At 37.1% G+C, this 27,471-nt stretch overlaps 3 protein-coding genes across 7 annotated transcripts; 2 read left to right on the top strand and 1 right to left on the bottom strand.

Moving 5' to 3' along the window:
• The first annotated feature begins 4,538 nt into the window (after positions 1-4,538).
• Positions 4,539-9,102, top strand: LOC126797569 (heat shock 70 kDa protein 14-like). Its single transcript, XM_050524219.1, has 10 exons — positions 4,539-4,701; positions 5,146-6,333; positions 6,456-6,677; positions 6,775-6,870; positions 6,964-7,182; positions 7,543-7,737; positions 7,820-7,966; positions 8,058-8,207; positions 8,295-8,425; positions 8,553-9,102. The coding sequence occupies exons 2-10, from the start codon at positions 5,164-5,166 to the stop codon at positions 8,764-8,766; spliced, it is 2,544 nt and encodes an 847-aa protein (XP_050380176.1). The 5' UTR covers positions 4,539-4,701; positions 5,146-5,163; the 3' UTR covers positions 8,767-9,102.
• Positions 9,103-13,002: 3,900 nt separating this feature from the next.
• LOC126796814 (pentatricopeptide repeat-containing protein At3g16010) lies at positions 13,003-17,495 on the top strand. 5 transcript variants are annotated; one of them, XR_007672424.1, is made up of 4 exons: positions 13,003-13,161; positions 13,359-15,206; positions 15,687-17,233; positions 17,413-17,495. XR_007672424.1 is itself a non-coding variant. In XM_050523538.1 (3 exons), exons 1-2 carry the CDS (start codon positions 13,077-13,079, stop codon positions 15,194-15,196), a joined length of 1,923 nt encoding a protein of 640 aa, XP_050379495.1. In that variant the 5' UTR covers positions 13,003-13,076; the 3' UTR covers positions 15,197-15,206; positions 15,687-17,348. The 5 variants fall into 5 exon arrangements, 1 of the variants encoding a protein (XP_050379495.1); XR_007672426.1 differs by lacking the exon at positions 17,413-17,495 and having other exon boundaries at positions 15,687-15,793; positions 16,834-17,348; XR_007672425.1 differs by lacking the exon at positions 17,413-17,495 and having other exon boundaries at positions 15,687-15,793; positions 16,215-17,348.
• A 155-nt stretch (positions 17,496-17,650) lies between these two features.
• Positions 17,651-23,111, bottom strand: LOC126796815 (protein NRT1/ PTR FAMILY 5.4-like). Its single transcript, XM_050523540.1, has 5 exons — positions 22,972-23,111; positions 22,655-22,872; positions 22,253-22,504; positions 20,691-20,968; positions 17,651-18,713 (listed from the first exon to the last, which is right to left on the bottom strand). Exons 1-5 carry the CDS (start codon positions 23,075-23,077, stop codon positions 17,864-17,866), a joined length of 1,704 nt encoding a protein of 567 aa, XP_050379497.1. The 5' UTR covers positions 23,078-23,111; the 3' UTR covers positions 17,651-17,863.
• Between the last annotated feature and the right edge of the window lie 4,360 nt (positions 23,112-27,471).

Genomic DNA, 27,471 nt, shown 5'->3' with positions numbered 1-27,471 from the left:
AACTTACGCATCGAAAAGTCAATTTTTAGAATCGTTACACTTAAAATGACTCTTGATTCGAGTAAAAAATAAGGGTAAAACCGCCAAGAAGTGAATAAGATTCGGGTCGTATCATTAAGAACATGATTGTGTTTCTAGTTTTGTATTCATTGGAAAATTCTACAGTCTCTAATGATCTTTTGTAATCTTAGAGTTCCTCACTCCGTAGACTTTATGAGGTCGTTAAGATATTTGTAATAGTTTGCTTATCTTTTTTAGCGACTTACTATAAACCAATTTTTTTTATGAAGGAAACTAAAAACATTTCATTCATTTTGCATATACATGACTTCATTACAAAATTCAAATCCTATTTTCAAATGTTTAAAACCCCGCTAATACATGTAGGACAGTAACAATCCATGTGCCCATATCTAATTTTGGCAAATGATCCGATGAGCATTTAACATCATCCTTCACAAGGGGTCAATTGTTACGATCCGAATCTTTTACGATTTGTGGCGATATTAGTTTAATCTTCTACTCGGAACGAGAGTCGTATTAAGTGTGACGATTCTAAAAGTTGACTTTTTGATGCGTAAGTTTTTCGAGAAAACTTCATTCGCAAAAGTCGTAGAGCTCGTCGATACGAATTCGTGGACACACGACACGTTTAAATTGGTTATGGTATGTGAAAGTTGTTAACAACCGAAGTTTAAGAATCGAAATTTGTTTTTATGTATTCACAAGGGCATATTGGTAATTCCACAAATCTATTATATTTTCCCACCCCCCCCCTCAGCCGCACCCTTTTTCTTTCCCTTTTCTTTTCTTTCTTCTTCTCTTCTTCTTACCCGAGCTCTCTCTCTCCTTCATCTGCCGATGCCGGAAGGCCATCCTCCAGCCACCGATCAGCCAAACCACCACCACCAATTGACTCTGACCATCCCACTGTCCCGCCGATCAGAACTCCACTGAGCTCGACTACTTCTTTATGTTCCTCCATGATTGTGTGACGACCAAGGGCGATCTCCGCCGTTACCACAGCTCCGGCCGACGCACTAGCCCTGACGTGTTCGCCTCCTCGTCGCCTTCCTTCCTGCGTCGACGGATCTTTCCATCTCCAACGGAGTTGAGGGAAACGAAGAAAGAAAGGCCGACAGCTCCTGCATGACTCCGGCGACGTTTCAGCATTTTCCCGGCGTCTATAGCCTCCGTTGGCTCGTTTCTGGTATCAATCTTCACCTCCTCTTCGTGTTCTACATTCGGATTTGATTGAGTTTTGACGAAATTGATATCTGAGTTGCTCTGTTCTTCATGGTTCGTACTGTTCATCGCCGTTCTTTGGTACCGAGGGCTCTCTCGGATCAATTCCGGCCTCCTTGGCATGTTGTGTGAAGCTTCAAGTTGATTAGGGAGCTTCTTGGACTGAGTTGATCACGGCTGCATGCTGCTGCATTCTGCCTTACTGAGCTCTTCAATGAGGCCTCACCGTTTTGGAAATCAAAGGTAGATTTCAGCTTTAGAATTCAAAGCCTGGTTTCATTGTAGTGTTGCTATGATTTTGTCTCTAGTAAATGGGAAACAGTGGAAGTGTTTATGCTCTGTAAAGTTGGTTAATTCCAATTACCTGGAAATATAGGAATCGGTGAAAATTTCTTGAATATCCTGAGTTGATTTCAGTTCTTTATTGAGCTGTGGGAATTGAGTTAGTTAATGTTTGTCGAGTTAAATTGATATACTCGGGGTGAGGTGATGGATCATTGCCTACACAGTTAGTCTGGGAGTGGGTTCTCTTGGTGGTGTGTCTGTTGAACATCAAGAGATTTGAAGATGATGCTGTATATATATATGTATGGTTGATTCGTGAAATTGGAATTTCTTCTGGTTATTCATTCTATTAAGTTGACATAGTCAGTGAATTGGGATATGGAGCTTATAGTTATTATGTTGTTAGTTGATTAGTTGAATGGTGATCAATTATTAATCATGCAATTCCAAAAACGTTAAAGGTGATGAAGTATACAGCAAATGTTGTTATTGTGTGAACACATGAGCATAATATGGAGATCTAGCTTCATTTGGAATCATGCTAGTACTGTAATGGGTGGCCTTAGCAATTGAGTGCACCTTTTACAATCATTTATCGAAGGAAAGAAATCTGCAGAGATGGGATTTGGTATATATGAATGCATTTGGTGTTGATTAAAGTTCCTTTTATTAAGGGATTGATATGTAATTCAGTGTACTGTTGTATACAAGTGTGAACAAGAATTATGGCTTTGGACCAAGTAATATTTCTGTGATTGGAACCATGATCAAGAAACATGATTATGGGTTCTTGTTTACGGTATTGTTATAATGAGTTAAGTACATGATTGAAAGTATGCAAGTGTGTGTAGGAATTGAAATGAAGGGACATTGGTATATCTCTTGGGTGTCCATAGTAATTTTGTTTAATTACTATGTCTCTAATTTTTGAACATAAGAATAATCATGAGTATTGATCGATATTGCATATTCGATCTCTATCGTGTTTTTGTTTTGATTTGGTCAATGATGGTCAATTCTCGGATTAGACGATTATTAGTCGTCGTGATTGTATATGATTGTAGTCAAATCATTAATGACTGTACAGTTGAACTACAAATGACTTGATCCCTCATAGGCAGCCCAAACAAGGTTTGGGTGCAGTCACAATTATTTTAGATTAGATTTCGGTTTGTCGGTTTTAATTTAGTTTTTAACGTATAATTAGGTTATTTTTGGGACGGGTCGTCTCATCAATAGTTTTACGATTGTAAATAAGATAAGTAAAACAAAATATAAGAGTGCAACAATATAAATAGTTCTAACGATGTGTCAGAGGATACCACACCGGCCACTACCGGTCCGGTATCGCTCTCTACACGAATGGAAAGGCAATTCATAGATTGTCTCTTATATTTTGATATTTTGAATCTATGCATTTTTTTCTGGGTAGTTATAATTACACTGATTAGGAACAATTGGCAATGCTTTGAGTCTATATTGAAATGATGTTAAAGTATATGCATCATTCTGTGAGATGGATTCTCATGAACTAAGGATCAATCACAAGCTGGAAATTTGTGTTGTCTATTATCATCAATGGTTGTATCTGGCTGATGGTGGTTACTACCCTGGTAACTTTGCAATAATTTAAGTGCTGATTAAAATTCAAAGAGAAAACAATATGTAATTCAATGATATAGAGTGAACTTATACTCGAGTTTTGTTTTTACTTTGGATTGTAAAAGGTTTTGAGTTTTGAGTTTTGAGGAGGAAAGATTATAGAACAGTGATTGGAAGAAGTAGAATTCAGTGTTCAGCACAAGCACCACCTCCAGCTTGGCCGGGAAGTGCTTTTCCAGAACCGGGTTGGAGGACTTGGGATGGTCCAAAGCCTATTTCTATTGTTGGATCTACTGGTTCTATTGGAACCCAAGTATGGCAAACATCCACCTTCTCTTTTAATATCCATTTGCGAGACTAAAGTAAAATGTAAGAAACTGGACACATTCTGGAAATTGCATCAGTTGATTATAATCACAATCTCTCATGTTTCTACATACATTGGACATAGTTGCAGAGAACCCGGATAAATTCCGATTTGTGGCTCTTGTTGCTTGCTCAAATGTGACTCTTCTTGTGGATTAGGTAATCTATCAGATTGATAAGATTTCGTTGAACTTGAAAATTTTCTTTCTTCCATCTTACAAATTTGTTTTTGAATTAGAGTGGCAAAACGTGACTTGATTCTCTTGGTAACTCATTGTTTAATCATCCATCACTACCACTATTAATACTTGTTTTGAGCTTGGAATTGAGATATGGGGCCATTTTAGCTTGGTGCTGAAAGTCCTATTTGTATTGCACAAGTGAAGAGGTTGAAACCCAAACTAGTTGCAGTTAGAAACGTATCATTAGTTGATGAACTTAAATAGGCTCTATTTTGTTTAGAAGACAAGCCTGAGATCATTCCTGGGGAGCATGGAGTCACTGAGATCTATCTAAATTTGTACTTTATGCAGTAACTAGCTAGCCTACAAGGTAGTTCCGCCATTGATGACAATTATGTAAAAACACAAATGCTTAACCGAAGAGTTTTGTCAAAACTTTCCTTCATTACACCAGTACAAGGCTAGAAAACTGAATAACTAGAATAGTAATTTTGCAATAGTATATAACTAAAAATTGAACTAGTTAAAAGAAAAAAACATTATTTTACAAGTTATTTGAATTATCTAACATTAATTCAAATTTCGTTTATCAAATTTATACAACCTCGTAAATCGAAATTAAAACAAGACATTGTTTTCGTAAGAAAAACCCTAGAAAGAAAACACTTTATAGAAACTCGTTTTACGTTTTATAAAAAAGTCAAGAAAATAAAAATAAAAATCGTTAAAATCCATATAATGGCTTGAAAAAAGTTAGAAGATCCTTCTAGAATCCCAGCAAACTCCTCTAGACACCTCTAGGACCACTAGACTTCTCTCACCTCTCCGCCTCTATATAAGCCACCCTCTAAATTCCACAACGTTTTAGAAATATATATAAAACCCGAAAATTCCCTCACGCCCCCTTTAGGTCTCGGACTCTCTTCTCTCTTGGCAACTCGTTCTTCTCTCCCTCCTCATAAACCCTTCGAGGAGCCCCCCAATAGTTCCCCCATCGCCCTCGTCGTCTCTGCGGCTTCAGGTTCGCCTTCGCAGCCCTAGCTCTCTTTAGCATCCGATCCGGTCTTTACAGGGTTTTGATTTTGAGTTTGAGTTTGCTTTAGATCTGTTTGGTACTGTTTTGCGATTCGGACATTCTTTAGGGTTTTGCGCTTGTTTATTGAGCTGCTGTTTGATTCTATTGGTTTGCCATATGATATAATTTGTTTGGATTGGTATTGTGTTTGATTATCTCTGATTTAAATTAGATTTTTTGAATTATACAAGGTTGAGTAGCTGGCTTCTATAGAGTTCAGTTGGCTGTTACTTCAATCATTGTATAGATGGTGATAGGTGAATTTTGTTCTTAAAAAGGTTAGATCTTTGGTGGAGTTTGTGATAAGAGTTGATGTGGTGTGAGTGGATATACGATTGGATTGAAATATGTGGGATGTGTGCTGAATGTGAGCTGTTAATTGTGTTTCAGATTTAGAATCTTGCAAGGATGAGTGTGGTGGGATTTGATTTCGGCAACGAGAGCGGCATTGTGGCTGTCGCAAGGCAGAGGGGTATTGATGTCGTGCTCAATGATGAGTCCAAGCGCGAGACTCCTGCCATTGTTTGTTTCGGGGAGAAGCAGCGGTTCATTGGGACTGCAGGTGCCGCTTCGTCTATGATGAACCCGAAGAACACGATTTCGCAGATCAAGAGGTTGATTGGGAAGAAGTTTTCGGATCCTGTGTTGCAGAGGGATATCAAGGCCCTGCCTTTTGCTGTTCAAGAAGGGCCTGATGGATATCCGTTGATCCATGCCCGCTATTTGGGAGAAGCGAAGACATTCACGCCCACCCAAGTTTTGGGAATGGTGTTCTCTGATCTGAAGATTATAGCTCAGAAGAATCTTAATGCAGCTGTTGTAGATTGCTGTATAGGAATTCCGGTGTACTTCACTGATCTCCAGAGAAGAGCTGTTGAGGATGCAGCAAGAATTTCTGGCTTGAACCCCCTGAGGTTGTTTCATGAGACTACAGCAACTGCCTTGGCTTATGGGATTTACAAGACAGATTTACCAGAGAGTGACCAATTGAATGTTGCGTTTGTTGACATTGGACATGCTAGCATGCAAGTTTGCATTGCTGGATTCAAGAAGGGGCAGCTTAAAGTTCTCGCTCATTCATTTGACCAGTCTTTGGGTGGTAGGGATTTTGATGAAGTACTGTTCCACCACTTTGCAGCGAAATTTAAGGAAGAGTACAAGATTGATGTTTTCCAGAATGCAAGGGCCTGCCTTCGACTTCGGGCTGCTTGTGAGAAGCTGAAGAAGATGCTCAGTGCAAATCCGGAGGCACCTCTGAATATTGAGTGCTTAATGGACGAGAAAGATGTTAGAGGTTTTATTAAGCGGGATGAATTTGAACAGATTAGTGCTCCTATTTTGGAACGTGTGAAGGGACCTTTGGAGAAGGCCCTTGCTGATGCAAATCTTTCGATAGAGAACATCCATACTGTTGAGGTTGTTGGTTCAGGCTCTCGTGTACCTGCTATAATTAGGATATTGACAGAGTTCTTCAAAAAGGAGCCAAGGAGAACTATGAATGCTAGTGAGTGTGTTGCGCGGGGTTGTGCTTTGCAGTGTGCAATTCTCAGTCCCACATTTAAAGTCCGAGAGTTTCAGGTAAAGTATCCAGAATCTTTTTTTTTTTGTTTAGTTGGTTCGATTTCTGTATTGCAGAAGGGGCAAGCTGCTGTACTTGCAATTCTCTTTGTTTTTTCTTATGTTTCTTATTTTATCTGCAGGTGAATGAGAGTTTCCCATTCTCGATTGCTTTGTCTTGGAAAGGTTCTGGCCCTGATGCCCAGAATGGAGGAGCAGATCAGAGTACTCTCGTCTTTCCCAAGGGAAATCCCATTCCAAGTATTAAGGCTCTTACATTTTACAGGTCGGGCACATTTCAAGTTGATGTGCAGTATGCCGATCTTGGTGATTTACAGGCACCTGCGAAGATCAGTACATATACGGTGAGTGGTCAAATTGCATGGCAAATCTTATACTTGTATGTTCTGATTTCTCGTTGCTTGGTCAGGCATTGAATTTGTTTTCAAATGATATGTGCAGATTGGTCCTTTCCAATCTACTAAAGGTGAAAGGGCAAAGGTGAAGGTCAAAGCTCGCTTGAACTATCATGGGATTGTTTCTGTGGATTCAGCCACTGTAAGTTTTTAAATATTCATGCATTCAAGTATTCCTAGTTGATCTTTCTTATCTTTTTGCAATCTTATTATCTTTTTTGAACTTCTTCTGTAGCTTTTGGAAGAGGAAGAAATTGAGGTTCCTGTCACAAAAGAGCAACCAAAGGAGGAAACTAAGATGGAGACTGATGAGGCACCCAGTGATGTGCCTCCGCCAAGTTCTGAGGAGGCTGATGTCAACATGCAAGATGGCAAGAGTAATGATGCTCCGAGTGCTGAAAATTGTGTTCCCGAGTCTGGCGACAAGCCTGTGCAGATGGAAACAGATGCTAAGGTCAGTAGCCTGATGTGGTTTTGCTATGTGTTAACTATGTTACTATTTCACATGATATGGTTCTTTCCATATAAAAATGATGCATCCTTGGGCATGTCATTTGGATTAGGATGAATTGTGTATACTGTGGCATCTGGGTGACATTTTTTGCATCAAATCTTTGTGGACGAAGGGTGGATGGTTGATGTCAAAATCTAAATAAAATTTGATTGCATCTCTCCTCGATGTTCAGCTATTTTGTGTTCGTATTGTTAGCATTTTGCATTCAATCTAACTTAGAGCAACCTAGTATTATGTGTAGAACATAGTAGGTCTATGTGTCTGGTTGGATACTTTGCTGATGAATCAATTTGCATGCAGGCTGATGCTCCTAAAAGGAAGGTAAAGAAAACAAACATTCCAGTGGTAGAGTTAGTTTATGGAGGAATGGTTGCAGCAGATGTGCAGAAGGCAATAGAGAGTGAGTATGAGATGGCTTTACAAGATCGTGTTATGGAAGAAACAAAAGACAAGAAAAATGCTGTTGAGGCATATGTTTACGACATGAGAAACAAGGTTCTTCAAATTCTTTTCTGTTTGGGGGTTATATTTTGTCCTTGTGGGATGCCTTACTAAAACGTTTTTTCTGTGCCTCCAGTTGAGTGACAAGTTCCAGGAATTTGTCACCGACTCAGAGAGGGAAGCATTTATCACCAAACTCCAGGAGACCGAAGACTGGTTGTATGAAGATGGTGAGGACGAAACCAAAGGTGTTTATGTCGCCAAGCTTGAGGAGCTTAAGAAGGTAAGGTTTCTGTGCTCCTAATTATTCCTACTGCTTCCCTTCTTTGACTTCTCTTTACTTACTAAACTATATTCATTTTGATGGTTTACAGCAAGGTGATGCTATTGAAGAGCGGTACAAGGAGCATACTGAGAGGGGATCTGTCATTGACCAGCTTAGTTACTGTGTTAATAGTTACAGAGAAGCTGCAATATCAAGTGATCCAAAATTTGATCACATTGATATGGCTGATAAACAAAAGGTAGACTCGTTATTTCCTCGTAAAGTGTCTTTCATCTTTTCCCAGTATACAATATCTTCTGTCTAAATTGTAAGCCTTTGAGTATAGGTTGTCAGCGAGTGTGCTGAGGCTGAGGCCTGGTTACAAGGGAAGAAGCAGCAACAGGATTCACTCCCGAAACATGCTACCCCAGTACTTTTGTCAGCTGACGTGAAAAGGAAGACTGAAGCACTTGACAGGTAACTTCCGTCATACATTTTATTTGTTACCACTACAATATTTACATCCCATTATACATTTACTTGTTACCACTACAAACTTTTCCAAACCCAAAATTGATTTTGTGATAATCTATTTGGCGGACAGGTTCTGTAGACCAATAATGACGAAACCAAAACCAGCACCAGCTAAGCCAGCTACACCTGAGCCACAACCAAGCCCATCTCCACAGGGAAGTGATCAACCCCAGAGTGGTGAAGGCCATGCCAATTCCAACTCCAATGAAAATTCTGCTGATGCCAGCAGCGAGGCTCCAGCTGAATCAATGGAAACAGACAAACCAGAAGCTCCCCAAGCCTAGTTTGTGGACTGTATGAATTTTGTGGCCTGGATTTGATTTTCGAAGAATTGAAACATTTTAATTTTAAGCCTCGGACACAATTTGGACCAAGAGGGGGAAGGCCTGTGTTTGTGTTTGATGATATACTCGAGTCTGTAAAGCCTTTACTGTGCTTCATCAGTTTATCGTTGGTCTGTCTCTAGAATCCGGATTTTTTTTTTAAGGTTATCAAGAGAATTGTACCCTTGGTCGTAATTCCCCATACTTATTTTTCGGAGCATGCTGAATAGCGTCTCCTGTTTATGTAGTTTCTTTTTATTGTTTCATCATTATAAATCTTTGCCTTTTGTTTTGCCAGTTTCCAACGGTATTCTTGTTTCCAAACTGAGCTTGCCTACTTTAAGTTCAATATTTTCTCCCGAGTCCCGACATATTTACTAAATATTAAGCGTCGTGAAAGTGGCACTGTTCACAAGGTTTTTGGCTTATTTACAGTTTTGCCATTCGGCGTGATTTGGTTTCAGTTGACGCGTGTTAACTGTGTTGTTTTCTGTTCCTCCACGTCTCTCCCCTTCTCTCACTTCCTTTCTTCTTATGAAATCTTTTCCCAACGACCTTCCATCATTTGTCGAGCACTCGAGCTGTGGTCTTTTTTCGGATCAGTGATAATTGATTTGCAGATCGAAGTCGGGCTCCTGCTTCGTTTTCATCATTTTCTTTGTTGTGTGTTGGCTATCATCAGTAGGTGATTAGCCGGGTGTTTGATTTCGAGAAATTGCGCTTCAGTTTAAGGCCATTAGGTTATGCGTTTTTTACATTTGTTGATTGGGTTTGTTGGGTAGTGAGATTAATTTGTTGTTGTTTGGTTGTCGGGATTGAGTTTGTTTTCTTCTGTCTAATACTCTAATTATTCTTTATAAATTGATGGATTTCCAGTGTTAATATTGTGCATTTATATAAGTTCTGTTGGATTGAATGGAATCGAAGCTGGTTGGGTTGTTTGTTGTGATTACCTTTGAGGATTCATTTGTTTTTGAGGTAGGGAGATCAGTATGTTTCAGTGTAAGTCCCTCTATTATTTATTATTCTTTGTTCTACTTGGGTTTGAAAAATCAGTGGATGAGAAAAAATGAAAGAGATGAGTACGCATGTGGGTTTATGTGGGGTTGGTTCTCCATTTAAGTTGTTTTTTTGGGTGATTGTGTGTTGTGTTCAATTCCTGTCGAATTGTAGTTACTTTCTTCATTAAATTTTTCTATCATACTTGCAATTGTGTTTTGGAGGTAGTTTCAAGAGATTCTTATGCCTGCACAGGTATGTTATTATATGTGTGAGAGAGAGAGAGAGAGAGGTGCATGCCCTATGTTTTTTATGTGAGTTTTGGAGGAGCAGACAGATATTGATAGGAGTTTGTTTTTACATGTGACTTGCATTTTCAATTTGAAGTTTGTTCCTTTTAGGATTAGCAGGATTCAGTTATTGCTAGGACTCTTCTTCTAAACTTTTACTTATAAGTACCTTAGTATTCTCAATCTAAATGCTTTTAATGACTTCTAATAGTCGGTTATTTTAGCTCAGGGGTAGAATTTATATTCTATCGAAGCTTACTTTATTTTGGGTTTTCAATTTTGCAGCTACGAAGTTCTTCCCCACCAACAAATCTCACTTCCAGCTAGGGGGACAACAATTCATGGAAACAGCTTAGATGGCAGTGTGATAGGTACTTTCTACTAATTATTTATTCGTAGTTTTTATTCTTTCAGTCTTTTGGTTTGTAGATTTTATTGTTGAGAGTGATCGCTGGAATGCAATCTTAATACACATCAGCATTTATAAACTCTGAAATGTTATGAGACCAGTAAATGCATGCAGCCACTTGAGAACTCTAGCTACATATTTAGATAATTAGACTTTAAAATGATGCAGTCATATTAGTCTTGATCCACAAAAGTAAGAAATCTAAACAAGATGCCAAGTAAATGATACCCAAAAACCAGGTTACGATATAGGAATAAATAGATGAGCTACTCAATATTAATTTGAGAATTAAGTAAGTTGTGTATGTCCGACTTCATAATAACAGATATATGTTACCTTCTCAACTTATACCATTTAATATTAACCTCTCCCGTTTTTTATCCTAATATCTTATACATCTAGCCTCTCCAATTTCTATCCTTTTATCATTTAACTGTTACTCAATTTTTATTAATCAAATTCTTCTGTTTAATGATGATATTGAGGGATGCTGTATTAATTGGATGTAAAATAAAAAAGCATAGAAATTGGAGAGGTTAGGATGTAAAGGATAAAGGATATAAGTTTGATAAGGTATCGTATGTTAATATCAAGATTGAGATTGATAAAAACTAATTAATGGGATCTTTCTTTATCCTTGATGATGAAATTCCAGTTTAATATCTTTATTTGTCATATGTTGTATATGCTGATGTACTTCTTAAAATGTTCATATGTTCTTTTCCATCTTCAAGGTAAAAATTAAGACTCCATGCATGTCTTCTTCTTATCCCATTTTCCAATTTACACATCTCTTAATTGCTCTTTCAACATCAAGTAAGGCTGAAAAATAACTGATGATTTTTAGATTAATCAATGGACCATAAATGTGCTCAAGATTTTGAGCCGAGATAAACAAGAATAAATGCAACTATTTTTTGTGGATTGATTTTTGTTTTATAATCAAGTAAACTTGATTATCTTTTTGTGTCCCTCTTCTAATAATATGGGCTTATGCAGGGCCAACTATGTTGAGCTGTAATACTACCAAAACTACTCCAAAAGTTTCTACATGTCAGTGTGATAAAAAGATATATTTCAGATTGGATTTGACCACTAATCCAAGCTGTAATACTACCAAAAGGCAGTTATCATTTGTAGGATTGGATTTGATACCAACTGATATTATTTTGGTTGAGCTCTTTATTATGTAAATGTTTATGAAGTAGGTCATGTCTGAAAAGTGTTTGTGACCATGTTATTAATATATATTTTTGCTAGCAGTTCCAACTGCAGTTGTGAATTTAGTCTTAAATACTGTAGCATATGTGTTGGTGGTGATATTACTACGACATTGTATACTATATCATGCTGTAAATCCTGAGACAAGAGTGTTAAACTATGTTCCCTATCTTTTTGTGCTTAGTTTTAGAAATAAGAACAGCAAGGATGGAGGTAGCCATGTTGCTTAACACAAAACAGATGACTAAGAAATCATGGGAGCTGGTCAGTAAACAATTTTGCACTCTTTTTTTTTTCCCACTTTCTTCTTCTCTTTACCTTTCAGACTTGACAGAAACAAAAGAGGATATTCAGATTTACATAATGAAGTTGCTCTGAGTCACCATCTAGATTATGTTCTGCAAAGGAAGCTAGACTTGGATCGAGATGTGGGCGAGATATATTTGGCTCTGCTTACCGGGAAATTACAACAGAACTGAAAGAAACAAATCAGAAGTACAACTTCTCTCTGGAAATTTGAGGACACATTATTATCAAGTTGTGGCTTCTCAAGTATTTTGATTATCTTTGATTAAAACTAAATTGCCTCATCTCTTATAAACTTGGAATATTTGTGTGATGATTCTTTCTATCGGAATATTTAATCAAAATTATTATTTTGCAACCTCTTTCCAGTACCTACAATATACCAATTTCTTCCTGCCTTGCAATAAACATTTAATTAATTATAAATTAGTATATTACTGAGAGAAAGAAATAACAAAATGAAAATATCAAGATGTATTTAATTGTAAAAGTTTAATACATGACACAATACACCAAGCCGGCGCATAGCGCGGCCTTGACACTAGTATGAAATATTGACATTCAATCCCGGATATGCCCCAAAGAAAGTTGCTGTGTATGAACAGATGTCCATGGAGAAGAGGAATTCAGGGGGGTATGGGAAGTCTAATATCATTACTTCCTAAAGAAAGTTACTGTTACACCTCACCTGAATCAGAAAAAAAAAAGTGTGTATTGGTCTTTGATATGAGCTTTACTTGGTACTTACCTATTAGAACATGTATAGTTTTTATTGAACATGTGTACTGTATAGTTTGCTGACAAGTAAACAAAAAATAATGGAAAGGCTTCAGAATTTGGTAGAGGTAAAAGGGTAAAAAAGCCACTTATAAAACGGTAATATATACTTACCGTTTACCGTTTACCCCCAGCAAATAAAATATAGGAGACGAGACCACCAAACAGGCCAACACGAGTTACTCGGTTGCAACTTGCAACTACTGCCCAGCTTTCTAGTTTCTCCTATCTCCCTCTTCAGGAATAACACACTCAGTAAAACAACCGACATGTCGAAGCTGATTGCCAAATCGCTTACTTCAACGCGATCCATATCAACCTCCACTCATCTCTCTCAGAGACTTAATCAAACAGGTAAAGCCCGCCCTCATCTTCTTTTTCAATTTCTGCAACTGGGTTTATGCTTCTTTTACATTTCCGGGTGACGTTTGTGTTATTTCAATCTTGGCTTTGTTGTTATTGAATGCCCATGTAGTTTTACTGGTGAAATTTATGCTGTATTGTGCTGTTTCGAGTTGTTAAGGTTGTTGTTATGTTGTGATACTTGGCAGAAAATGAAATAGTTGAGATGTTTCGGTTGCCTAATGCGTCAGACAAAACGCACAGCTTTCCTCCAATGGGTAGAGGTATGCTGAGGAAGGACCCTTCAGTGAGGACATTGGATGACAGGTTCACAAAGATTTTGAAAATTTTCAAGTGGGGACCTGATGCCGAAAAGGCATTGGAAGTTCTCCATCTGAGGGTGGATCATAGGTTGGTTCTCGCAGTTCTCAAGATTGATGTTGAGGCAGTTGTTAAGGTTAAGTTCTTCAGGTGGGCTGGCAAGAGGAGGAATTTTCAGCACAATTCGATTACTTATATGGCGCTGATCCATTGCCTGGATGAGGCCGGTATGGTTGGGGAAATGTGGAAGACTATTCAGGAGATGGTTCGTTGTGTGCGTGTTATTGATCCAGCTGAGTTGTCTGAGGTTATAAGAATCTTGGGAAGGGCTAAGATGGTGAACAAGGCAGTATCTGTCTTCTACCAAATTAAAGGCCACAAGTGTATGTTAACGACTCATAGTTACAACTCTATGATCCTAATGCTGATGCAAGAAGGCCATCATGAAAAGGTCCATGAGCTCTATAATGAGATGTGTCATGAGAATAACTGTTCCCCGGACACAGTGACATACAGTGCACTTATATCTGCATTTGTGAAACTGGGTCGTGGTGATTCTGCAATCAGGTTGTTTGATGAGATGAAGGATAACGGTTTACATCCAACTGCAAGGATTTATACCAACATTTTGGCAATCTTTTTCAAGCTTGGCAAGGTTGAGAGCGCTTTAAGTCTAGTTCAGGAAATGAAAGAGAGTGGGTGTCGGCCTACTGTTTTCACATACACTGAATTGATTAAGGGGCTAGGGAAAGCTGGGAAGGTCGAAGATGCATATGCCATGTACAAAACCCTGCTGAAGGAGGGTTGCAAGCCTGATGTTGTGCTCATGAACAATTTGATAAACATTTTGGGAAAGGAAGGTCGCATAGAAACTGCTTTTAGTATTTTCAATGAGATGGGTATTCTGCGTTGCACACCAAATGTGGTGACTTACAACACAATAATAAAAGCTTTATTTGATTCCAAAGCTCCAGCTTCGGTTGCAGCTTCCTGGTTTGAGAAGATGAAAGAGAATGGTGTTAACCCCAGCTCCTTTACCTATTCAATTATGATAGATGGTTTGTGCAAAACAAATAGAGTTGAGAAAGCTTTGTTGCTTCTTGAAGAGATGGATGAAAAGGGGTTTCCCCCTTGTCCAGCTGCGTATGGCAGCTTGATCAACAGTCTTGGAAAAGCAAAGCGTTGTGAAGCTGCAAATGAGTTATTTCAAGAATTGAAAGAAAACTGTGGACGTGCAACTGCTAGAGTATATGCCGTGATGATTAAACATTTTGGAAAATGTGGGCGTCTTGCTGAAGCTCTGGATCTGTTTCAGGAGATGAAGGAACTTGGATGCAATCCAAACCTATATACGTATAATGCTCTCATGTCAGGGATGGTCAGGGCTGGTATGATAGATGAAGCACTTTCGTTGCTTATAATCATGGAAGAAAGGGGCTGTGTTGCAGACATCCACTCACACAACATTATTTTAAATGGCTTGGCTAGGACAGGTGGCCCAGCGAGGGCTTTAGAAATGTTTTCAAAGATGAAGCATTCCAAGATTCAACCAGATGCAGTTTCTTATAACACTATTCTTGGTTGTCTCAGTCGAGCTGGTTTGCTTGAAGAGGCTGCAAAACTGATGAAAGAGATGACTTCAAATGGTTTTCAATATGATCTCATCTCCTACTCATCAATACTTGAGGCAGTTGGCAAAGTCGATGAAGTTCGTATGACTCCCTAAAGGAAAAATGGTATGATTTAGTTCCTTTTCCGTTTACCAGTGTCAACTGGGTCTATTTCATATGGTTGTAAGACTTGCTTAAAAGATTCTTATGGTATCTTTGAAAGTTAGCAACTTCTGTTGATATATGCATATATCATTGTTTAGATATACACCTATTATGTTTAGGTCTTTAGTATTCATACATACATATTAAACACTAGTGTATCTTACGATAGCAATGTATCCTTTCAAAAAAAAAAAACGATAGCAATGTATTATCAAAATGATAAAGTGATGAATATGACTTGTGGGGAAATATAAACTGGCATAAAGTGTTGATATATGCACCAGTACTAACAGTGTAATTGTTTACTATTGATCAGAATCTTCTCTCTTTCACATGAATTCGCAAAGAGCATATTCATAATTAGAGATCATTATTAGATTAGATGGCTTAGTGTAAGTTCTAAATATGACTGAAACATGAGCAAGACTGATTCTTGTGTAGGAAAGACGCTTTCTTGAATCCCAGGGGCGTGGCATCTCCTGATTGACAAACCTGGTAACCTTTCTATTAGATCAAAACCAGAAAGCTGAGGGCCTGACATTACACAAGTAATTCCAATCCAAGTACTACACTATATGAATGAGGCTTGCTTTCTGGCTTGATCGTTTCACTGCTTCATGTTACATCGTAGGCTATGACTGATAAATATAAACTGTAGTGTCCACATAAACTAGCTTTCTAATTTTCTATAATATGAAATGATATAATAAATTTTATTTGCTCATTGATTGCCTGCTGGGAATATTGATAATTACATTGGCTGACTCAGCAACTTAACACACATACCTGCCCCATTATAAGTATACATTACTGAATGAGGCACTTTCATTCAAAATGCCTTGGGACCTATGTGGATGCAGAGCCTCATATCCTTAGCCCAACTCTAGAGGCACTTGTCTGCTGCTGATGCTAACGCCTGACATTGCCATCATGCTAAAAGCCTAAAACAGTCTTTTTATGTACTCTTAGTGTGGAGTAAGTTATAATAAACTTTTCAACTGATTGGTGGCATAAGAAGATTGAGAAGTGAGTTATGTTCAAGATGTTGACAGAGTTCGTGAAGCGTTGCCTAAGGAGAACTATGAGCAACTGAGTATGTTGCCAGGGGGTTTTGCTTTGCAATCTGCAATCCGTAGTTGAACATTAAAAGTCCAAGAGTTTCAGGTAGAATTTCATTTATTCTTTTGTTAGATCTTTATTTTATTTGGTTCAATTCCTGTTGCATAAGTAATGATGCTGTACGCACTACTGCAATTATTTTTGTTTCTTCCAATTATCTGATGCTATACCATTTAATAACCTGCCGGTGAATGAGAGGTTCCAGTTCTCGATTGTTTTTTCCTGCAAAGTTACCACTCTAGCTTTCAAGTCCCATTCCACGATTGTAGGCTCTCACATTTACAGATCTGGCATGTTTTCAGTTAATGTGAAGTATTATTGTGGTTATTTAACAGCACCTATGAATATCAGTACCTATACAGTGAACAAACATGTTGCATACCAAAGCTTTTACTTGCATGCTATTATTAGTCATGTGGCCAGGTCACTGGCTGCATTTAGTGACATCTCATTAATTGTAAATGTGCAGATGGGAAAGCGAGTGAAAGAAGTGAAAGTTAAAGCTCGCTAGAAGCTGCAGAACCAGTTGACTTCCAATATGAAGAGCTCGAGTGTTCCAAAGTGTTGTGGAGTAGTGTAGGTGGGAGCTAAAGCCAGTTCACTGTGGTGAACAATGACAACATCATTGATTTGCAGAGGCAGCATCAGTAGATGGAAAAAGAGTCGACCAACAGGTTCAAATGTGCATCACAAAAAACTCAGAATATCGTCAACATTAGTTTTGATTCTAATGTTGGCAATGTGCTGCAAAAGGATTACTACCACACTCGCAAACTTATATTTTCCGATGATTCATCTACGTTAGATGGCAAGTATGAGGAATGTCTTTTGACTCTTCTTTGGTTCATGCATAGGATAATAAGATGGAGGTATAATATTTTCTCCTGTTGTGCCAACAACATTTATGACTGTAATTCAGATTTTTATCGAGCATTTCAAGGAATATATTACTATATTAGCCAATAAAAATATTTTTTTAGAGTTCTTGAATTTTCAACTCATCTTTGACGGCAAAGATCCTAAATGAATGTTGTCTCGAATTATGCAGCCCTTGCAAAATCTAGATTAATCTCGAAGCCACAACATCTCCTAGCGTAACACTAGCAAGCCGCCGTCAACTGAAAACAGGTTCAGGGTCATCAGGGACGCCATAGCCACTGACACCGGCAGCACCCAGCAGGCTTAGGCCAGCATCCACGCTAGAAATTCCATGTCCAACCCTTAAATACAATGCAAACTAAAGTCCATGTTTTTAGGTCACATTTAACTAAACTTCATATAATCTGATTAAAATTGTTACGGAGCAGACAAGAGAGTGCAGTACTTAATCTATTTATGATCGAGGAAGTCTCACTATTATTACTGCGAGAGTACGAGTACTAGTACTAGTCATCACCACACACCACCATTGATAATAGTGTGCACTGGTTTTGTATTATACTAAGTTTACTGATGACCATGCCATGATCTGATATTAAAGCTTCACGTACTGCCTTCGATCAGACCTCCCTGGCGCTTGATGCTTCCCCTACAACTTGCTTGTAAACAAATCGCTTTGCAATCCACAGATAAACACCAAAGAATAGAGCACTTAGTCCCGCAAGCACCCAGTAGAAGTCGTCAAGGTGTGCGCGATTGAGATTGTTACCTAGCCACGGGTCACCAGAGTTTCTACTAATATTTTCCACCAAAGATATGATGAAACTGCTAAGAAAGCTTCCAACTCCAAGAATACTTATGTATGCTGCAGCTCCCAAGCTTCTCATCTCTTCTGGCATTTGTTCATAGAACAACTGTTGGAGTCCTATGACGGTGAATCCATCCGACAAACCAGTGATAAAGTATTGAGGGAGTAACCACCAAACATCGATTGGTACTATTGCTTTAGGGCTATCCATGAGGTTATGTTTTCTTGCAACACCAACCCTTTTAGCTTCCACTACAGCTGCCACAACCATGTTGATTATGGACAAGAATAGGCCAACACCAATTCGTTGGAGTACCGTTATTCCAGCAGGATGTCCTGTGAACTTTCGTACTGTCGGGACAAGAATCCGGTCGTAGATCGGAATGGTAGTTACGATCACGATGCCCACTAGGGATTGAAGTGATGCAGGGGGGAACCGGAAGTTGGGGCCGATGGTTCTGATCATCGTGGAACCTTGTTTGATGAAGTAGGTGTGGATTTGAGCTTGAACAGCGTGAAACATTAGGCAGCTCAACCATATGGGAATCAGACGGACAACTAGCTTCACTTCTTCCACTTGATTTTGAGAGCACAACCTCCATGGGTTCCTCATATTGCTTGAAGCATCATGTTCGTCCATTATCATTGACTTGTCCAGGAATCTGAAGTTTTTGAATGCTTGATTAATTAATTAAGCTTTTACTCATTCTTACACGGTAAACATACACATGCCCTTAAAAATAAATTACAGAAACTAAATGAAGAAACAAAGAAAGAACAAAGGTAATATGGTTCTCATTTTAAGTTCTCTATAATACTTCACTAGACTTTCTTACGTGGATTATATTTTTGGATACTAGATTCCCACCTCCAGATAACAATAGGCTTGGTAGGAAACGGATATATATACCCACCTACATTCATTGGACACCTATATATATATACCAAATATCCAGTGTGGAACCAATAAGGCAATAATCCATTATCCCATTACTAGATATGCAACGTACCTCTAACAAATGTGATGTATATATGTATCTATAAAGGTGTGGAACCAATATCCATTATCCCATTATTCCCATAGATAGCTAGGTATGCAATCTCTAAAAGTGATGTATGTAGGTACAAAACATCATCAGATACAAAGCCACTATCATAAAGAGTGCTATACAGGGCGGATCTAGGATTAGAGTTTGGTCTAGGCTAACAACACTACTAATGCAATTTTTTTTTTGGTCGATTTTGCTTTAAAATCAAATGATACTTTGATCATATATTGATTAACTTACAATCCTTATCCTCACTAAAGCCAATTTTCTTAAATGGAGAAAAACATTGGAAAGAAAATAAGAAAGTAAGTTAAAAATATCTATTGAAAATATTATGAGAATTCAAAACCAGGAAAAGGAAATGCAGAGAAGAAATTAAAAAAAGAAGAATAAAATGCCCCTCTTTACTGGATTCGAACTCAGGACTCCACACAACATAACTTAATACTTAACCAACTCAGCCAAAATAGTTCATGGGAAGTAAACCACATATGTAGATTAAATAAGTAAGAAATCTCATCTGGACTTAAGCCCAGAGAGCCTACTGACTAAATACGCCCCTGGTGCTACATAATTCATATTCATGAACCACATTGTACTGGTAAATGTATGTGAGAGTAATACTAACTATTATATATATATATATATATATATATATATTTCTCAGGTGCGGTTTTCCGTCTATATATATATGTATGTATGAATAACTACTATATGTTAGTCTAGGAGACATGTGAAAAATAAGTGCAGACATCAAATGATCAATTATACAGTGTAGGAAGAATACGGTGAATATTGATCTCAGTGTCTCTTGATTTATGACTTTGAATAAGATGCAATCTAATTTTATTCAACTCCAATATCATTTTCCTTTTTCTCGACAAGGTCAACTTGCTTAGTTGATTGTGTATATATCCATCATCACCTTTTATTTTCCTAGCCAATGGTCCCTCCAACGGTCCAACCGCAAACCAAACTTCATCTAAAGACGCCCAGTTTGCCCGATTGAAAATGACTACATCTTTGCTACTCAGGATCGGATCTCCTACACAGTTGAAACTAGCTCTTAATAAGCAACACTTTCTTTCACACATAGTGAGTTAGGCATGGCCCCTTCTATATATTGCTCGATCATCACCCACGTACAATCCCCACATATGCACTTTGATAGTTGGATTACAACCCTAGTATTGAGCTTGTACGTTATTTTTCTCATGCCAAAACCACTAACCAAGCGGACGATTGGACTTCAATACATTTACGTAACAACTTGCTCAAGAAAATTAATCGATATCACATAAAGAAAAGTAAGAGTGTTTAGGTTCAAAATCACTATAACAAAATGGGGTAATAGCAACACTACGGCCACATATCATGTGTTGCGTATAGAAGTGTTGCAATCTCAAAAACATGCCACATATCTCAACAAATGTGACTTTTTATACTACTGTATAGGAAATAAGCCATGTTTGTTCAGACATGTGACATGTTTTTGTAATTGCAACATTTCTACTACAACACATGATATATGAACATAGTGTTGCTATTGCACATTTTATTGTATTGAATGAAAATTGAAATGACATGTACCTGAATTGCTTAGTACGAACCAGTGTCTTGTGCTCGGATTTAACCCCACTGCTACCACCCTCATTATCACCGTAGTAGACACCATTATTGTTCTGACGACCCGCCTTCAGGTGCCACTTCCGAGCTGCCGCCACAAACACTTGTGCCACCGTCGTGAAGGGGCTCCCCCGCACATTATCTTCGTTCCTATACCTTGGGATTCCTAGTAGAAATAATACGAGGCCTGCCGCTATTACCGCTGCCAAGACACCATAGCTTAGCACCCAGCTCACATTATCCTGCAATAATCATGATGAAACTATTAGATAAATGTCCAGTGAATTTGATTTAGCACAAATAACTACTACTTAGAAGTTTCTATAAATAGAACATGTTCAGGAATTCAAAGTAGTACGACGGATAATATACACTAGCTAAATCACATGGGTCATGTCCATTTAACAGAAAAATCATATTTTTCCCTACTTGTGGTGATCGAAGACCTAAAAATTGTTAAAACTAGTGGAGCTTAATTAATGGCTTAGGGAGATGGATTTTCCAACTCACATCCACATGCTGTAGTTGCCAACGGCGGAGACATAGCCGATCCCAAAAACAAGAAAAGAAGAAGAAGCTGATCGAAGTGTATTTTGCGAGAGAAAAAATGTTATTGATGCAGAATTTGGACAATTTTAGAAGAAGAATACACTTCAGCAGCTTTTGCGAGGAAAAAATGTAATTGATGCAAATTTGGACAACAAACGACGTAGGAATGGTAGGATACTCACACACGTAGTCTATGCATCTATATATGCTAGAATAGAAAATATTACAGAATTTACTTCTTAATTTGCTAAAGAAATTTTCAACACAATCCAATAGTATCAAAGAGTAAAAAGGGAGGAGAGGCCGATCCACATGTTGGCGTTCACACATGTGAAAATGCTGTATTAGATTAAATCAGCTGTTGGAAATTTTAAACTGAATGTTGATGGCTCCAGGATGAATAATGTAAATATTGGAGCATGAAGTGTGTTTATGGATGAAGTTGGATGTTGTCATGGTGGGTTTATGATGAACATTTGGACTGGGGAGGTCCTGCAAGCTGAGGCTTAGGGCTTGTTCCATGGTCTACACCTAGCTCGTAACTTAAATATTTCAAGACTGGAAGTTGAGTATGATTCTTTAGTGCTTATCAATCTTCTTCAACATGATAATATTGATTTGCATCCTCTTGAGACCTTGATAATGAACTGCAGAAGCTTGATGTGTGCTTTTGACTTTATTAATGTGAAGCATGTCCACAGAAAGAAGAATATGGTAGCTGATATCCTTGCTAAGCATAATACATCTAATGATAAAGGAATATGTATATTACATGACCCTCTTACATTGGTTTCTGATGTTCTGTTGGATGATATTGTTGGTCTTTTTAGAACTAGGGAATTTATAACTTTTGTAGCTCTAGTTAGTTTCTTCGTTGCTTTCTTTTGATTGGGTTAATGACCCTATTTGTTAAAAAAAAAAGTAAAAAGAAGACGGCGAAAAAATCATGATGGTAATGATATATTAGTACGTGGTACCTGGATATAGATGATAACAAGTGTAGCAACGGTACCAGCGACAACTATAGCCAAAAACCACCAGTTGAAGAAAGAGCTCTTGGCCTGCTTGTCCTCATCAGTCTCCTCATCAAACTGGTCGGCGGCGAAGGTCTGCACGCAAGGCTTGTGGCCGCCTTCTCCCACCGCCAGAACGTACAGCGCCACGAAGTAGGCGTATTCGCGATGATGCCGAGGAACCACCGAAGCAGATAAGCACAGCATGACCATACCCTGCCAGCAGTCATTACTCATAACCATTATCATCAGTGTTAGGTGATTAGCCACTGGTTATAGTAAATCAGTTATTCCTTATGTAACCGTTGTAAGAAGGAAAAAAAACTCTAGGAAAGTATTGTTTATTTCTTTATTTTCTAAATGTACCAGGAAATAAATGCAGGTTGAATAGATGATTGTCTTGAAGCGGCCGAGGTAGGAATCGGCGACGATGGCGCCGAGGATGGGGAAGAGGGAGGAGAGGCCGATCCACATGTTGACGTTCTTGGCCGCCGTCGCGGTGGGCTGGTGGAGCTCATTGGTGAGGTACATGATGAGGTTACCAATCAGGCCATAGTAAGCAAATCTCTCTGCAACCTCCACAACTGCATTAATAATTCACCAAAAGAAGTATGATCATTTTACGAAACCAGAACAGCCATTATTAACTGAAACGGAAGCAATTACGAAGGGTTGAGATATACAGATGATGAAAATGGCAGCATTCCAGCCACCACGAGAGGGGCTCTTTTCGGAGGAGAGCATCTTGACTAGTAACTCACGCCCGTTTTTTTCGAGTGACAAACACATGAACGAGATCCAGATCCTTCCACGAAGGGTCTGAGTGTGCTGGCCTTTTGGTATAGATGTCTTGATGGAGTAAATGTTAGGAGGGTTTTAGGGGCGTCCTTTATATATAGAAGACCCGACCATGAAATTCTTTAGTGCAATGACTTCATGAAGACTTTGGTGTCCATGCCATAGTGCACACGAGAAACCTAGTCCGTTGGTTAGTAGGTACTAGGTAGGATTGCCAATGTTGTATATAGTAGATAATAAAGATTTTTACCAGAAGGAAAATAGAAAAGGGAATTGAGAACTCTATAAGGCCGTTTGGTTAATAGAAATCATGTTATGGAAAAAGAATTTATTTCTATTTTCATCTCTATGTGTTATTAGGTTGTCATTTAATGATGGAATGGAAATTAAAAAAAATGATTTGACTGGAAATTAACTCATTTTAAAGCCTGGAATAAATTACCTACCTATGGGTGATATTCTATTTCCATTCTCATTAATAAAGACTAATTTTCTTTTAAATTTTATTTTATTTTCTTATAAATGAGTTTTAATGAAAATTTTGATTAAATATTCTATTCTAATGACTTACCAAAATAATTCTAATTTTTAGATTCTGATATCTACCAAACACTCTTATGGAATTAATAAAAAAAATTTCATTTCTGTATCAGCCTAGAAATGAAATGAAATCTTTTTCATTTTCTCACATTCCATTTAAACAAACGGGACCTAAAGGAATTGTCATTATTCGTAATCTCATCATAAAATTTAGATATGTTGTAAATAGTTACTATTAGTGGGCATTCTTATAATTAGTCGACTAGGGTTATTACTGTAATTTGCACCATAATCTCATCTCTATATATAAGATAGGGTTATCCACTTAATAATATACACTTGATTCTATGTGTCAATTCTATCTTTTTCCAATATTTTCTTTCATTTCATAACACGTTACCAGTATGAATAGTTTTAACACTAAGAATATTTCTTTTGCAGCACAAGAAGCTATGATATTGTTGATTAATCTAAAGGAGAGGATCATATATCAAACTTTCCAACAAGCTATTTGATTGGTTGAGAAGTTTTGTCCAAACAATCTTCTTAGTTCTGCACATATAAGATGAAGATTCATCCGTTTCTGCAATGAGTAAAATTTTCTAAAATCGTACTTTAATTCATGTTTTCTCAAACCATCATATAAGCAATCACCATGAAGCATGAACCTCATACTTTTCAAAATCATATTTATTTATCATTTCAAATATTGTATATACATGTTTGTTTTATGTTGTGATGCATCATCATAAACCACCAAATTTATATTATGTTAATATATTTTGGTTGATACAGTTTTATGTTTGATAAATTTGTTCATGCTTATTTTGAGATGAAACAAAAATATATCGTCAATTATCGAGTGGCTAGTAGCCACCATAATTAGCAATTGACATTTGCGATAATTGGTAGCCACCATAATTAGCAATTGACATTTGCTTAAATAGTGCAGACTAAAAAGTCGCATGGATCACCTCTAAACTTACTATCATGCCTAGTTATTTGGCAATGTAAAAGTATTTTGTCATTCATAGTATATGGATGAATTTCATACAAGCATTTCGGAAGTAATGCTCATAACCGCTAAGTTGGTACCGTTAATACAGTCATTTATATCATATGTTACAAATATGCAATATTTAATGTGCCTGAAGTTAATATTTCTTTAAATGAAATTTGAATACAATTTCCTTTGAAAATGTAACTGCTACATTGTTAGCACTAATTATGTAATTTACTCCTAACTAAATATATGTGTTATGTTACAATTTAAAGCCATTTAAAAACATGTAATGCTAGTAGCATTTACACTATTTGTAACTCATACATTATGATGCATAAATTATGAAGATTGATTTGGTGATTATCACCGAACTGTTATGCCAAAATCATTATGAGTTTAGTTACGTGATCATTACATAACTCTTATGCTAGAAGCATTTAGACAATTAAATTCAAATAAATGCCATAAGAATTAATGGGATTTCAAGTCATTCCCTTATTTACATAAACGTTACATAAGTAATATTTATTTGGTCATTTACACCATTTAATATTTATATTATGTTGGTTTTCAAATTTAAATCGCAACGGTTTTATTTAAATTAATTATGAAGTTATGGATATGTAACGAGCATTATGCCAGAATCAATTAACAATGCAAAAGAAATTTATTATGCATGTAACTGTCGATTTATTCATTTATTAATTAAGTAAATACCAAATTAATGTCTAAAGATTATGTCAATGAGAATTAAATTGTTCCGTTATAATTTATTTTATTTCAGTTTCATTGATTTTTTATATTTTCCTTAATTCACATTCGTTATGGTTTAATATCATAAATAAAGTTTATGTTATATTAGTGATATTAAATGACGATGTGTCAAAAGCTCTAAAAATGTCAAAGTTGAATTAATTAAATTGAGCCAGAGGCTTAGGGTCAAGTTGTAAGGCTAGCATAGAAGCTCACCACTAGTCGCCATGATAATATTTAGGAATTTTCTTAAACTTGGCTCATCCAATCAGATGCGATGTCTAGGTCAATGAGGTTGTGTATTTAAGTGAGCCTCGCTCAATCCTCCCATTTTCTACCTGGTCGTATTCAGTTGGAGTTACCAAAAGGGTTGACACATAACTTTTTGATTTTTGGAGAACCTACCTGAGCCTTGTAGGCCCATCTCACTCTACTAGAAGTAGTAGACCTCATATACTCTATAATTCACACATGAATACTCAGGTCACAAGTTCACAGATTGAGCCATATAGGCGTCACTATCAAGCCAATTTTCTCTTTGGTCTAGTAAAATTAAATAAAAAGATTAATGATTTGATTACAGTAGTTTGAATTGGTAATTCATAAATGCACATGTAAGTAGTTTGTATATACATAAATCAAACTTGTAGGTCTGATAAAATCATTTAAGAAACTTGAAGTTTCTTTCATATGTTACCATGTACACATGATAAACCAATAGATTTTACATGTTTAATTTGATTTTCATACCATGTTATGGAACTTAAAAGTTCATGTTTGTTACTTGTGGATTATTCCTTAAAAGCGCTTAACTCCATTATTTATTCTTAATATAAAATTTACCAATTGTAAGTTTCTAGAAGAAACTATATAAATTCGGTAATTTAATTGCTAGAAGCAAGACTAAGTAGTGATATTAGATGAGCTTGTTGCCCATAGAATCTAAATTATAATTCATATGTATTATCGACATTAAGGTATTGATTAGTGTTCGCACCTAATGTGCACATCTATAAGCTGAAGAGTATTATGCTAGTCGCGAAACTCTAAATATCAATTTCACTAAAAGATTATTTCAACATGAGTATGATTGACATTTAAACCACAATTATTATGGATTTAATATTTTTATTATATACGATGATTTATGAGCTTAGGGGTTTTGTTCAAATATATTTAATATTCAATAAACTATTTTATGCACGTGATCCATTGAATTAAATGAATGAGTAGACACATTATATGAGGACTTTTCCTACTCATACATCTATGACAATCATATCCAATCAATCGAACTTGATAGAGTCCTGAAAATACCCCCTTTTATGTTGTCTAATGGTAGTGAACTTACCATTAAGGAGGCCTAATATCTTAACATTTCAGAAGAATGTTATTAAGTATTAAAGATATTCGAACAAACGTTTATCACATTGTAACTACTAAAGAAAATGAGTGAATTATCTTTGAATACCTCCAAGTGTACGAGCAGAAGCATACATTGGACTAATAAAAACTCATTAGCTAGAAGCTAATTGATTCCAGCAAATTCTTTTTATGACATCCCCATTTGGGACTCTCATGTATAAATATCATATGTCATCCTCAACCCATCACACGAGTATCCCCTTCTGAATAAGGGTCTTGCCATTACTTTCAAATCGTGTTAAGATTGCTCATTATAAATTTAAAAAATTACTAGACCATCATATGCAAAGACTAGTATATTTTCTACCTTCTTCCGCACATACTATGTTGGCATAGGCTTATGCCCAACCATAATCAGCGTGACTATTAACACACTTAGACTCAAAAGTAACTCAGCCCCGCAGTACAGGCAGAAAGCCAGCCACACCAGCTGTGTAATGAGCCGCCTGGCGGCTCGAACGGCTACGGACGCGCCCTCACAAGTATCTCAAGGGGAGCTCCAGAAAACACCTCAATTGGACTTAGTCACACATCGGAGGATGAGTGAATGATTTACCTCAACTCAACCATAAAAGGCCAAACCCTTGACCTCACAAGGGAAGCAAACAAAACCATTTACTATTACTTTGTAGAAGTTACTATCTATCTGACTTAAGCATCGAAG

This window comes from Argentina anserina, chromosome 6, assembly GCF_933775445.1.
Source record: "Argentina anserina chromosome 6, drPotAnse1.1, whole genome shotgun sequence".
Taxonomy (NCBI): domain Eukaryota; kingdom Viridiplantae; phylum Streptophyta; class Magnoliopsida; order Rosales; family Rosaceae; genus Argentina; species Argentina anserina.
The sequence above is the reverse complement of the archived record's forward strand: the minus strand, read 5'-3'. Positions and strand labels throughout refer to the sequence as shown.

What these genes read in the sequence shown, in the direction of transcription:
- LOC126797569 (XM_050524219.1), top strand. Translation starts at nt 5,164, where the DNA reads ATGAGTGTGGTGGGATTTGATTTCGGCAACGAGAGCGGCATTGTGGCT. An exon ending in TTTCTGTGGATTCAGCCACT is followed by an intron (nt 6,871 to 6,963) that starts GTAAGTTTTTAA and finishes CTTCTTCTGTAG; the next exon opens with CTTTTGGAAGAGGAAGAAAT. An exon ending in ATATGGCTGATAAACAAAAG is followed by an intron (nt 8,208 to 8,294) that starts GTAGACTCGTTA and finishes CTTTGAGTATAG; the next exon opens with GTTGTCAGCGAGTGTGCTGA.
- LOC126796815 (XM_050523540.1), bottom strand. Translation starts at nt 23,077, where the DNA reads ATGTGTTTGTCACTCGAAAAAAACGGGCGTGAGTTACTAGTCAAGATG. An exon ending in TGCTGCCATTTTCATCATCT is followed by an intron (nt 22,873 to 22,971) that starts GTATATCTCAAC and finishes TTATTAATGCAG; the next exon opens with TTGTGGAGGTTGCAGAGAGA. An exon ending in GTTCGTACTAAGCAATTCAG is followed by an intron (nt 18,714 to 20,690) that starts GTACATGTCATT and finishes CAAAAACTTCAG; the next exon opens with ATTCCTGGACAAGTCAATGA.
- LOC126796814 (XM_050523538.1), top strand. Translation starts at nt 13,077, where the DNA reads ATGTCGAAGCTGATTGCCAAATCGCTTACTTCAACGCGATCCATATCA. An exon ending in TCAGAGACTTAATCAAACAG is followed by an intron (nt 13,162 to 13,358) that starts GTAAAGCCCGCC and finishes GATACTTGGCAG; the next exon opens with AAAATGAAATAGTTGAGATG.